This window comes from Aulonocara sp. 'chitande type north' Nkhata Bay, linkage group LG10 (genome assembly GCF_057382095.1).
Source record: "Aulonocara sp. 'chitande type north' Nkhata Bay isolate Kocher_YH1m ecotype deep benthic linkage group LG10, A_spYH_male_GT1.1, whole genome shotgun sequence".
NCBI lineage: Eukaryota > Metazoa > Chordata > Actinopteri > Cichliformes > Cichlidae > Aulonocara > Aulonocara sp. 'chitande type north' Nkhata Bay.
Genome location: NC_141353.1, coordinates 34,982,525 through 34,996,622, shown reverse-complemented (window position 1 = coordinate 34,996,622; position 14,098 = coordinate 34,982,525). Strand labels below are relative to the sequence as shown.

At 39.7% G+C, this 14,098-nt stretch overlaps 1 protein-coding gene across 1 annotated transcript; it reads left to right on the top strand.

Moving 5' to 3' along the window:
* Positions 1-257: 257 nt before the first annotated feature.
* Positions 258-12,961, top strand: aifm1 (apoptosis inducing factor mitochondrion associated 1). The gene is made up of 18 exons (XM_086309670.1): positions 258-594; positions 1,403-1,533; positions 3,243-3,363; positions 3,470-3,493; positions 3,906-4,013; positions 4,509-4,630; positions 4,734-4,864; positions 6,112-6,202; positions 6,392-6,476; positions 6,551-6,627; positions 6,899-7,007; positions 7,115-7,222; positions 7,311-7,399; positions 7,490-7,630; positions 8,139-8,281; positions 12,027-12,151; positions 12,253-12,440; positions 12,524-12,961. The coding sequence occupies exons 1-18, from the start codon at positions 507-509 to the stop codon at positions 12,593-12,595; spliced, it is 1,953 nt and encodes a 650-aa protein (XP_086165796.1). The 5' UTR covers positions 258-506; the 3' UTR covers positions 12,596-12,961.
* Positions 12,962-14,098: the final 1,137 nt, after the last annotated feature.

Here is a 14,098-nt window from a genome sequence, read left to right as displayed (position 1 = left end):
ATATATAAATAATATTCATTATTATGTTTAAATGTGTTTTGCATGAATACACAACCTCATTTTTTGTTTTCATAACTTTTTTCATAAGTTTTTTAACAATTTACTGTAGTATTACTTTAAATGACATGCAGGGGGCAGCAGTAGACTCTGACTACAGTTGTTTTAAGAAAGGAACAAGAAGGGGGTTCGCGCAATTACCAAAGAGCCTTGAATGAAAGAGTTCAGTATAGCTGCTACTTGCGATAACAGAGTTGCTGTCATTCATGTCAGGAGCGACGCCATCTTTCTTTTTCTTCTTCTTTTTTAGGGGCGACCAATCTTAGGCGTCTTTACCGTCTTTACAATTACCCATCATTCCCCAGAAACGTATGACCTGTCCCTGGCCTTGGTGTGTGGTGCTGTGCAGCTAGTTGTCAGTGTCTGCAGGCTGTTGGAATTAAATTAAGGGTAAACCGGCTTGTGTTTTTATCCGACAAGTCTGCGAGTAAACCGGGAGCTGAGCCACAATGCTGAAATGTAGGACTGTGTGGAAAAAGCTCGCTCCTTTGGCTAGAACTTCATCAACTCTGTGCCGGCAGAATGTGAGAAAAGCAGGTAAGTATCTAGTTACAGTAACTTGTCTTCCTTTTAGCTGACCTCGGTTTGATCATGCACTGCCTGTAGCAGCAAAACATGAACCCACAAGGGAGGTAGCCCTGTTAGCTTAGCGCACGTAAATTTCAGTGACCTTTGGATGGTTATTAGAATGCTAACTCAGCTAATTAGCAAACGTTAACGACGCAAGATGGAATTTCAGTAACGACCTAACTTAAACTGCACCTCATTTCATTGATTGAAGCGCCAACGTTAACTGATAACGTCAGCAAGCATGTTTTTCACGTGTCTAGTGCTGGTACAGGTGTTACACCATGTTCAGTGCCCGTTTACGCTTTGTAGCGTATGCAAGGGCCCAGTGTTGGATTTGAATCATGGGGTCTTGCAGTCTCTGATGACCCAGAAATGATAAGCCCAGTCCTGTGCAGTATGTAGATTGCTAGAATGTACATTAATCTTCATAATAATATGTCACGTTATACCTATTACTCTTAGAGTGGAATAACACCTGCAACGCAAGTCAGATAGGTTTGCCATTGTCTCTGTTTTATAGAAAAGTAATTTAAGGCGCTTTCTTAAACCCTAGAGGTGTGATGAGGGCAAGCACAGGAGCATATATTTACTCAGTCCTTTTCCACTGTCAGCATCCACAGATGTATTAAGCGTGTATTAAACGGGTAGCTACTTGGCAATTTCTTTTTATTAGAAGCAGGACTGAACCCTGATTTAGTAACGTTTGTGAACATAATTAAGAGTGCTGTAGCTTTAATCAGTGTTTAATCATGTGTGTGCTGGTTTGCTGTTTCAGGTTTGAACAATGGCAGAATACCAACACATGTACCCACAGCTCACATGTCCAGTGGGCTGCCAGGGGGTGGTGGGGATAATCTAAAGTATGCCCTCCTGGTTGGAGCAGCCTCCATTGGTGGCGTGGCATATGTGAGTAAGCTTGGTTTATCATCATAGAGAGAGTGTGCAAATTTATTAATTGGAGCAATGATTTTCCACCCCTTTTCTTGGGCTTTATTTCTGTAAATTGAACATTAAGGGCTGAGCAATATGGACAAAAGAAAAACAAATCTATATTTTTATGCTTAATGCCAATACAAGATATTTAGAAGGCCTGCATATCTCTGTATTTTATATGGTAAATGGACTGATTATTATATAGCGGTTTTCTACTCTCCCGGAACACTCAAACATACAACATGCCACATTCACCCATTAACATCCATTCACACCCATTCACACAAGCACTTTCTTCTATGCTTTAAGTGCTTTCTAGCTAACATTCACACACACTCATACTCTGATCCATATTCAGATGGATGCATTGGAGAGCAACTTGGGGTTAGTATATTGCCCAAGGTCTTTTGGCATGCAGACTGGGGGAGCCAGGGATCGAACCACCAGCCTTCCACAGGGTGGCTGTAGCTCAGTAGATGACCTGCTCTCCTGAGCTACAGCCACCCCCATATAAAAGCAACATTATTTAATAGGCAGTGTTAAAAGCAGCTGGTTTATGTTCTGTTAAGTAGGGATGGTTCAGTTTCTTTGAAGTGAGCCTGTATGAGGTTCAGATCCACAGTCACCGTGTTACTCGGAGTAAAAACTAAAATCCATGTACTGCTGTAGACACAGTCAACAGCGACGTGGATTTTAGCCACCTGAAAGTACAGCTTTCACTGGAAAAGAAATCAAGTTGTTACTCTCCACCAGATTCCATTAACAAAATTAGTAATTTTACTTCACGCAACACAGGAGTTGTTTGACCACTGCTGCAATGGCTGCTTTGTTAGTTTGTGTTATTCTGAGACTTTGAATTTTTAGTCGATGAGTTTTGATCCCACATAACACATTACAACACTTAAGTCACGCAGTGTGACCTCCAACTTTTGTTTTCTGTAAATAAAAGTTACTGTTTTTGTCAACAGTCTGGTGTTTTTTAAAAGAACATGTTTTTGTAGCGTGTCATCTTAGCAAATCAGACCTTTTGATTGTTTTCACAGATGCATGAAGTTAATGTTTACTTTCAGAGTATGAATTATTAGTTGTTGGCTTTACTTAAGCTTGTTTGAATAGCAGAGCAGTTATATGGATAGATTAAAAAAAAAAAATCTGTATAACAACCGTGATGGGAGTGATCTGCTGTCACCTCCAGCAGATTCTGACAGCCAGCTGGGCCCTTCCTCTGTGGAGTTTGCGTTTTTTCTACCAGTGTCGGTTCTGTGGGTACTCTGGCTTCCTCCCACAGTCCAAAGACATGCATGTTGGGTTATTTAGTGATTTTTAATTTGGCTGTAGGTGTCGATATGAGTGTATGCGCGTGTGTGTGCAGTTGTCTGTCTCTGTGCTAGCTCTGCGATAGACTGGTGACCTGTTTGGGTTGTAACTCGCCTGATCCCCTCTGTGAGCTGGGATATACTCCACTGCCTCAGCATATCCCAGATTGCGCAAGTAATTAAGAAAATGGTTGAATGGCTCTATCACCCAGTCCTAGTTTAAAGGCCTCCACTGCCTGTTTGCTCATGACCGAAAGATAACCGTTGACACCAGATCTGACTGGAAAAATTGGACAGCTTGACAAAATGAAGCAATCATTGAAGTTGTCAGTGACTAAACTTAGTCAATTTATCTGTTTTTTACAGGCGTACCATACTATGAAAGGAGACCAGCAAAGATATCAGGCACGTATCACTGAACTTTCGTCCAGATCACAAAAAGCAGCTGCAAAAGAATCAGTCACACCCATCCAGCCCCAGCCTCCCGGTGAGCAGCTTTTAGGAACTATTGGTTAATAAGACAACTTTCACCTTTACTGTTAACCTCTGAGAAATTTCTGAATTTCACTTTTTGATTTTTTTTTGTCCTTTAGCTGTAGAAACCACTGAGACAAAAGGTGAGTGATTTCTTTGCCATGTCTGTGTAGTCGGTTACTGATCAACCTCCACTTATGTTAATAACTAATAGGAAGTAAATCTTTGTAACCTTGACACATTTAAACAGATCTCCTCCAGGCCTCTTAAGTGCAGCGCTTAAATGCTGTTCGCAGTGACACCTTTTTAAAGGAATTTGTTTTTAAAGGTGTTAGAAGAGCCTTTTAATCAGCTGACTCCATAGCGCATGGTTTAGCTTTGACTTTATTTTCCATGTAAGTAGCAGATTTTGAGGCTTTAAAGCAAACTGCGTTACAGACTGTACTTGAATTGGAGACTGTTTTAAATCTCTCGCTGAACCACAAACCAGATTGTCTCTTGCTCTATATGCTGAATGTTACTCAAAGTTATTTTTAACTGTGTGTTCGCTCTCAGCCACCACTGAGCCAAAACCTGAAACAGCTCCTTCATCCCAGGAGCCAAGCCCTCCAGCATCAGGCACTGAAGCAGTAGCCACCAGTGAAACAACCGAACTGCCTCCAGGTTGTCTGCATACTTTTTTTTTTTTCCCTCTTCATCTACCATGCATGTTAAGCAATATAAAAAATATCTAGAGCATGCAAGGCTTTATATGCTTGGGTATTAGAAATGATGACATCAACTGGCAAAAGCAGGTCAGTGCAAGCAGGCAGGCGGCAAAGCAAATTTCCACGTGTTAAAAATATGTTGTTGGATTTGTTAAATTGAGATGATGTGTTTTACAACAGATTCTTTGCGTGTGTCATACTTTCATCATCTCTCTTTTTTTTGTGCGTACTGTCTATATTGAAAAGCTGAGAATTTTGCAAATGATACCTCATTTGCTGCCATGTAAGTAAGATTAAAAACAGCCCCAGATAAAATAGCCACAAAGATAGCATTCAGAGATGCACTGACGAAACCAGTGAGGGAGTGGAATCGACAGAGTTACTCTGAGCCTCTTTTGTCTTACTTTCACTCTGAATTGTGCTTGCTGTTCCTCTTCCATCTGAAAATCAGCCGTGGGCTTCACACCTGCCTCTCTCAAGCTGCCCTCACATGCCCCCTATCTCCTCATTGGTGGAGGTACTGCCTCTTTTGCTGCTGCTCGGTCTATTCGAGCCAGAGACCCCGGTGCCAAGGTCAGTAAAGCCCCCATGTTCACTTTGAATTCTCTTTGTTACTTGTTTAGTTGTACCTGAATTTGGTAAATATGAGTCTTTTTGTTTGTTTTTTTACTGCCAGGTACTAATTGTGACTGATGAGCCAGACCTTCCATATATGAGACCTCCTCTTTCTAAAGAGCTGTGGTTCTCTGATGATCCCAGTGTGACAGAAACTCTGCGCTTCAAACAATGGAACGGAAAAGAAAGGAGGTGTGTTTGGTCTATTTAACCTTAGTGCTCTCAGTTCTTTTGTCTCAGCATCTGTCTGTCCTTGGCCGTGTCTTGCTACATTATTGAAAAATTCAAGCTTCCTCTGGCACTATTGTGCCTTCTTCAGACTTAAACACAGGGCTTCCATTGTTCTTTAAAAAGGGAAAAAATAAAGCAAAATTAAGTCTTAAAATATCTTGTTTCCTTAAAAATAGGTGTTAATTTTGCAGATTGTATTAGGCAGTTTATGTCTAACATCCAGCGCAGAGAGAATTGAATGTAGGCTGTACCAGTGAAAGAACTTGGTTAACCTCATTCACATTTTACAATGAATTATTTAACCCACAGTAATGAGTTGCTGATATTAGATGGAAATAGATGGATGCATGTATTGCAAATAAATAAGAGAGTTATGATAACGTACAGTAGACCTTTACCAAATGTAACATTGCCGACATATCATCCATCCATTTTATTAGCCACTTGGGGCTGGAGTCTATCCTAGCTGACTTCAGGCGAGAAGCAGGGTTAACCCCAGACAGGTTGCCAGTCTATCACAGCGCTAACACAGAGAACCAGTCAAGGTTTCATTCACACGTACTTCAGACTGAATTCACCAGTGAACCTAACAGGCCTGTATTTGGACTGGGGGGAAGCTGGAGTACCCCGAGAGAACTCACACAGCAGAGAACATGCAAACTCCACACAGACAGGCCCTGCCAAGCTTAGATGTTCAATCCCAGAACCTTCTGGCTGTGAGGCGACATTACTAAGCACTGCACTGTCACCCAAATTTAGCCTAAAGAGACTTCTTTAGGCTCAGTGTGCAGCAAAATGTTTGGAACAGTTATAATATTATAATAATGTGCTATTGTGCTATTGTATACCAAACTTGTATCCATGGCTTGTTTATAAATGTCTGCTTATAATTTATTATTTCAACATTGCTCGGTCTGAAATGCAGTCATTCTGATCTTTAAAATTTGCAGGAACACTGAGACATCCCTGATGATCTTACTTATAACATTTGGTTGTTACTAACGTCTCTATTTTACTGCTGTTTCCCTTTAATAAATGTTAATACCAAACAAATCTTGCAGTTTCTCTACAAAGAGGTGATAGACTTTTTTTTTTAAACACCTGGTATTGTCGTAAAAAACGGAATGTGTACTCTATAAACATTTCTGAGAAGCTTTTTTCTTTTTCAGTGGTTTAGTCATTTTAATACTTTTGTATTTATTTGCTAGCATCTACTTCCAGCCGTCATCATTCTACATTAACCCAGAAGAGCTGGATAGTGTAGAAAATGGAGGAGTGGCTGTTCTCACTGGGAAAAAGGTAGATTTATGGTTTTCTTTCCTCAGTCTCCATAATTTTATTCAGTATATGAATAAAATTATACTGAATAAAAGTGAAGTATTCAGACCAGAAGTAATTATATTGACCGATTTGCAAGCATTATGTGTTATGATGTCTAAACCTGGAAAGCAGAAGTTATTCATGAGGTATACTTATTTTTTTTTATAGGTGGTTCACATGGATGTGAGAGGAAACAAAGTAAAACTGGACGATGACACTGAGATTTCATATGACAAGTGTTTGATTGCTACAGGTAAACTCCCTTGTTTTATTTCTTGTCTGTTTTTATCACTTAAACCTGGTAGAAGCTAATTTTATCTTTCTCAGGTGGTGTGCCAAGAAATCTCCAAGTCATTGAAAGAGCAGGAGAGGAAGTGATGAGGAGAACCACTTTGTTCCGCAAGGTCAGTGTGTAGCCACAAGGGGGTGGTAGAGATGTTTCACTCTAACCATCTGTGGCTGATAGTATGTATATACAGCTTGTTGGAGTGAGTGTTAAGGCATACCACGAAGGAAATATTAACTATTTTAAAATGAAAATAAAAAAGTTTTGTCTTTTTTGATTTAGATCATTACAAGCATTGAGATTTTCCAGACAGAAGTCTTACTGTGTGTTACATAAAAAAATCTGACTGTTGCTCTAAATTCAGTTTTTGTTTTTTGTTTTTCCCACAGATTGAGGACTTCAGATCTCTGGATAAGGTCTCGAGGAATGTAAAATCCATCACTATCATTGGAGGTGGCTTCTTGGGCAGCGAGCTGGCTTGTGCCCTTGGCAGGAGATGTAAGAACAGATGACGAGCTGAGAAACTAGCAGAGTAGATAAGAACACTGATGTCCAGCATAAGTAACTCTTTTCTTAGTTGTTGTTCTTCCTCTTTCTCTTTTTAGCTACTGAGTCAGATCTGGAGGTGATACAGATGTTCCCTGAGAAGGGTAACATGGGAAAAGTGCTACCCGAGTATCTGAGCAACTGGACAACAGAAAAAGTCAAGAAAGGTCCAACTTTATTTCATATAAGTCTCCAAAGACAAAAAATGTTCTTTATGTGTCTCATTATATTATGATGTCTTGCCTGTTTTCATAGAGGGTGTAAAGATTATTTCAGAAGCTTTGGTGAAGTCTGTGACCTGCAAAGATGACAAATTAGAAATCCATCTAAAGGATGGTAGATTGGTAGGTTCAGATTTCTACACAAACTCTGACAGAATCAGGACATTGAATTTATTTATAAGCTGCTTATTATCTATCGTTTTATTTTTGTAGGTGAAAACTGATCACATTGTTACAGCTGTTGGCCTAGAGCCAAATGTTGACCTTGCTAATTCAGGAGGTCTGGAGGTGGACTCTGACTTTGGTGGCTACCGGGTAAACGCAGAGCTGCAAGCGAGGTCCAATATTTGGGTGGTAAGTTAATGTTCATACGATGTTTTCTGCTAACAAGATCCTGAAGAGCTGTGATTAAAAATCCCTCTTTAAAAGTTCCTGTGCTGTGCTTTGCTGGTTTGCCTATAAAATCCTAGAAAATGCTGAGTACTTTTGTAGAAATTTCAAACCTGTGGGAAAGTCTTAACTTAATTATTATCCCATTGTGCTCATACCTCTAGTTTCACTGATCATTTTGGACACAGGAATAATTGTTATCGCTTGTTTTAACCAAATCCACCACATTTTGACCAACCGATGCACAATGATGATTGTGCGCTTCTTTTTGATTAAAGCGCCCTCTTCAGGCTCAATCAAGTCTTAGTCCTAATATAAAACAGTGTAATTAAAATTGTAGCGTAATGCCAATGTCCTATTTTGAATGTAATGTTGTGTTTTAGAAAAATATTGTCATTTCCTGTTAACATGAAATAAAAACTGCATAATCTAAGCCATACTGCATGTTCCCAATCGATTCTTGTTGATGTAGGCAGGAGATGCTGCGTGTTTCTATGACATCAGACTGGGTCGCAGACGTGTGGAACACCACGATCACGCTGTTGTGAGTGGTAGACTAGCTGGAGAGAACATGACGGGAGCCAACAAACCTTACTGGCATCAGTCCATGTTCTGGTAGGTATCATACTTTTTACTACTTCTACTTACTATGGGCTATAAAGTCTTTTTTTTTCTCACCCCTCCCCAAATGAGACCTGTGGATGCAAACCATGAAAACTTCTTTTAAATGGAAATGAAGGAAAGAGTTTGTGAAGGCGAGAACAGTCTTAATTTTTGATTGCACTGAATGCATTTAAATCAGAGAGCATGTGCAGTGGTGCAAGGGACTCCGATGTAATCCTTTTAGAGGTCAGATCAACATACATGATTCCTTTGAAGTTGAAAACCATTAACCATTAAAATGTCTTTGGGGGACATTAAATCCATCCCGAGAGAGACTTTAAACCCCTGAAGAGTCATCTCTGTTCATCAGAATTCGATAAAAAATAAATAATACCATCTTGCAATAAAATGCTTTATACTTGCCTCACTAACTATGCATGCATATATGTGTGTGTATATATGTGTGCTGATGCACCCCACTGAACTCTCTTACACAGATGAGAAAAAGCCAGTGCTTAAATTATAAATCAGGAGGTCTTGATCAAAACAGGGTACTGTTCCAGCAGGTCAAGGGAGACAAGGTCACAGAGCGCATAAGAAACAACATCAACAGTTTCTGGAGCACTTTGGGCAATGGCTCCCTGTTTAAAACTGAAACTGTCACCACAAACAGCATTTTGACAGATTTAGACGTGGTGCTTTTATTATACTTACAGAATATAATGAAGGCAACATTGTCTTCACACTGTTGAAACATGGGTTCACTGCAGTCCAAGAAAAAGTACACAGGAACATTTGTCCAACTACCACAGCTCCATTAACTAGTCCTTCATATTTATATAATTATAAAGTATAGTCAGTAACTTTTGAAAAGTTCATCTGTTTATGCTCAAATGCTGCATGTAAAATATAAAGAGATGTACCAACAGATTCCCTATAAATATCAACGAAGCATAGTTCTGGCCGGCTCTGCAGTTTTGTACAAGCTCTCTGTGCAACCTTTCAATTTGTCAAGGTCAGGTGACTCTGACATCACTTCAGGTCTTAAAACTCATCAGGCAGCAGCGGTGGGGGTTTGTCACTGAAGATTACAGCCCTCAGCAGTGCTTGTGTTTCACATGGGAGCTGTCTGAGGTATATAAGCATACACACAGTGTTCAGGAAGCTGTTTTGACAGTAAAGTTTTAAAAAGCTGGCATTTGTTTCACTTCAGCAGAACTACTTCCAACAGAGATGTGAGGAAAATGTTCTTGGCATAGAAATCCTAGGTGACACTTCTTGGCACAAAATGACTGTCTAGTTTAATTATACAGTGGTGCTCCAAAGTTTGTCTACCCTTTAGTTTTCTACATATATTCTCTAAAACTTGACCAGATTTTAGCACAAATTTTAAAAGTAGATTTTAAAAAAAGGAAAAAGAAAAAGCTGAATTAACAAATCAGACAATGACAATTAATTATTGAGAGAAATTGTCTATTGTAGCATATCTGAGGAGGGAGGGGCGATGTGAACTTTAAGGAACATCGGTTAATGTGAGTGTTAAATTACAGTTGAACTGCCAGACAGTGAGATAGCAGTCAGATGTGAGAGGGCTTCTTCTTTTATATTTGTAAATAATTATTTTCCTTGAATATCTGTGGGAGTGAGGCAATAGCATAAGCATTGCTTAAAGATCACAAGGACAAGTCAGAAGGCTGTTCGAAATGCTTGTATCAGACCAAAATAAAGCTTGGAGGTTTAAACAAGCTTGCTTCTGGAGGAAGGGAAACGCTGCTTTGCACCATAATGCCCATCATGGCTTGGGACTGTGCCAGAACGGCTTTCCATCAGAGCAATGAATTCTGTATTCTTCTGGGAAATTCTGAAGGCAAAGGGTCAGGAGATCTGCCTGTGAACCGAATCTCAGCTGAAAGTGGGTCACGCATCCAAATGACGACACGGAGCACACAAGTTATTGTACCAAGAATAGTTGGAGAGTAATAAAGCTTTGTATGGCTGAGTTACAGTTCTGACCTTAATCCACCAGAAATGATGGAGGAAGGCAGCAGTTCGTGTAAGGAAATCTACCGACATCCCAGAATAGAAGCTGTTCTTTACAGAAGAATGGGCGAAAATTCCTCCAAGCCGATGTCATGGACCAATCAACAATTTTTGTAAACATTTTGTTGCTGTTATTTCTTCACAAGAGAGTCATACCAGATACTGCAGGCAGGCAGGCAGGGCTACACTTTTACACATACTAATATTGAATCATTCCCCCCCCAGACGTGGGAAGTTAAATCCATTTAAGTTAAATACTTGAATACAATTTTCAGGTATCTACTTTAGGTTTCTCCCTACATTTCTAAATGAAAATCTGTAATTTCTACTCTTTACATTTCAAAAGAGACGTGTTACTTTTGGTTTAATGCATTTGGGGGTAAGTTACTATTTTGGTACTGCCAGCGTCCAAACATCAAACTGATTTGAGCCTAAACAGAATCACATGAAAGGCAGTCCTGTTTGTTGATTAATCACCAGAGGATGTTGCATAAAAAGAGATGGCGTGTGCCAAGGTCAGGGGTTGAAAGTGGAACGGTGGCTTTTGTTTTTGCCACAACACCAATGACTGCACATGTCCATGTGTTGCGGTACTTCAGCATCTAGCTAGCCCTGTAGAAGAGGAGCGAGCATAAAGGGAGTGACATTTTTTTAAGTGTCAGGTCATTTCAAATGCAGTTCAACAAAAATCAGTAAACACACAAACTATTTGTGTGCAGTTTGTCGCACAGTGTGTTGCTAGCTAAAGGTTCAGCTGCTGTATTTCACAGGGAGAGAAAAGAAAGGTCTAACTTCACTCAGGGATGGTGAAAGATAAGAAAGACAGGACAGGAGAGGAAGAAGAGAGGTTAGATTTAAAGGAAAGTACTGCTCAGTAGGTTTTAAGAAGATACTGGGTCTCTACATGTGACAATATGTATTTTCATATTGTGAAACATGCTGAAAATTAAACTGATTTAGACTTGCTGCTAGTTTAAGGACTGGAGTTCTCAGTAGAAATTATATTAGAGTTATGATGATGAGTTATGATTCTTTTCCCCACAAAATTGGCCACTACAGCCAATTTTAGTGTTCCCCCACCTGCTGAATCCCACTTTAACTCATGACTGTACACATATTCCTATTTACAGACAGTCACCCTCTACAATGAAGGCAACAGAAAATAGATGTATATTTTTATTTTCCTTCTTTTTCTTCAGATTCAAGCTGAGCACAATTAGAAGAAAATAGACTAAAGGTTTTTATTTCCATCTACTGATATTATTTTATCATTTTGTTAATATAGCACAAGGTTCAATCAGCTTTGCACAAAAATAGAAACATCCTCCAAAGAGCTACCTTTTACTTTCTTACTTTGAGCCTGTACTTTTTTACTTTTACTTGAGTAAAAAAGTCAAACTTTCTTACAATACTAGAGTATTTTCTAACAGTAATATTTGTACTTCTACTTAAGTACAGAGTGTCTGTACTTTTGCCAACACTGCCCCTCTCACTTCCAAACATGACCTGGTTTAACATTTTGTATTTAATTATGTATTTAATCTACATGCTTGTAGAATCGGATATCAGATCAGTTTTAAACTTGAAATCTTTCAAGCCCCACTTTGAAAACACATGAGACATTTTGTGCAAAGAATTACTAAATGTTATGCATGATTCCTGACTTTGTTCTCAACTACATGTGGTACTGCAGTAAATCACGTGTACCTTCTTACAGGAGTGATCTGGGTCCTGATGTAGGCTACGAGGCTATCGGGATTGTTGACAGCAGCCTACCAACAGTAGGCGTGTTTGCTAAAGCCACTGCCAAGGATACGCCTAAAGCTGCTACAGAAGAGTCAGGTAGGAGCAGTCAACCTTTTCCTTCAAGCAAAGAGAGAAAAAAAAAAAAAGATTTTTGAGGACAAAGGGTCAGACAGTCTGTGTTCTCAAATCTGCGGCAGGAACTGGGATCCGCTCAGAAAGTGAAACGGAGGACACAGCCACCAGCGCGGTGGCCTCTGTGACACCTGCTCCTGTCGTGGAGAACAAAGACGACTATGGCAAAGGAGTCATCTTCTACCTAAGAGACAAAGTGGTGGTGGGAATTATCCTGTGGAACGTGTTTAACAGAATGCCCGTTGCAAGGAAGGTAAGTGCTGCCGTTTTGCTTTGTGTCATCAAGAGCAAAATATCAGTTCGGTTGTTGTAATTGCTTATTTCTGTTATTCGTAGATCATCAAGGATGGAGAAGAGCATGCAGATCTGAACGAAGTGGCCAAGCTGTTCAACATCCACGAGGATTAAGACTGTGGGGACGACAAACGTGCACGGGAGGGAGTGGGGCTTCATGTGACAGCTGAACTCTGGGACTCATTGCCACATTCTCTAAGACACAACTGGTCACACTTACCAAATGAGGATCAATGTAAATTATGTTGGTGAAATATTTTCATATTTGGAATTTATATCTGTTGCGCTTGTTTTTCCTCCTTTTAGGAGAAGTCTCTGTGTTATCTTTCTGCTGTCACCAAACTCGCGTGATTGCTTATCTGCATTCCCCCCCACCAGGCTGCAAATGTTGCACATAGGTCATCGTTTCCGTCGGTGTGATCAAAGCAGCTTGTTCAGAGGAGAAAAAAAAAAGCTGCAATAAAAGCTATTTTTAAATCACTCATCTCTGTATTTTCAGTTGTGCTTTTAGAAAAATGACACTGACAACCGAGAAGTTTACCTCCATTCGGAGCTTTGATTGTTTTGACGGTAGTTTAAGTCTGCGTGCTTCATCGTAATCTGAACCACTGGAGCATCAATTTGTGCTGCTTGCTACATTTGCTATGGTTATGCATGTGGGCTATAGTGATTTGACCACAGATCAAAAGCACGTATTTATCGTTTCAAATGGGGAAAAGCCAGCCTGTATAAAAAGCACCTGACTACTCCATTTAACAGTGCGTCGGTAATATGATCTGATGAAGTAAATCCAGTTCGCAATCCAGCAAAATATCACTAAAATGAAGCTTGGCCTACTTTTCTTGTCCAGAGGTAAAAATGTGCACGCATACAGAATTTATTTTATTTTTTTCTTTACTCAGGACTTCTTGTTATTAGGAAGGCATTCATGTTTTATATTCCAACACATTTCTTATCCAATTTGACACTGTGGGCTCCAGAGCGGAGTGGAGAATGGCCTTTTCAAGTGTGAGGCAAACACGTGCAGCCGTTACGTCCCATCGCTTTCTCTGACATTAATTTTACATGAGGAAATGGCTGAGCTTGCCCCCTCTCTATGTGGAGGAACAAATATGAGTTTCCGCATTTATATGTGAATTTGTGTGGCAGTTTGTAGATGAAATAATTAGACCAGAAACTTTTAACAGCAGTGCTAAAGATAAATCCCCTCTGGATCTGTTCTGACAATGTGTTGCATTGGAATTAATAGGAACATTATGCCTTTATCTTATTTCCCTTCTGCATGGAACAACAATCTTGCCAACTTGGCAGTTACCTCTCTGTTCTCCTGCCCAATTTGAGGCCCATTCAGTGCTGATGTTATGTGGTTTTGTAAATTGATGGCAATATAAATACAGTTTCACCAAAAATATCTTTGAACAACCTGATTTTAAAAGGAGGTGGAAGGGTCATTTTAATGTAAAGGTTCTCCCCCCTTGTTATTAAAATACAGTTTTCAGGCTTATTTACATGCCTCTTTAAAGTTTTTTAAAATGTGGATTAAGCACCTGCAGAGCTGTGTTCATCCAGAAATTAAAGAGGAAAAAAAAAGCATAGCTATATGTGTTTAACTTTCAT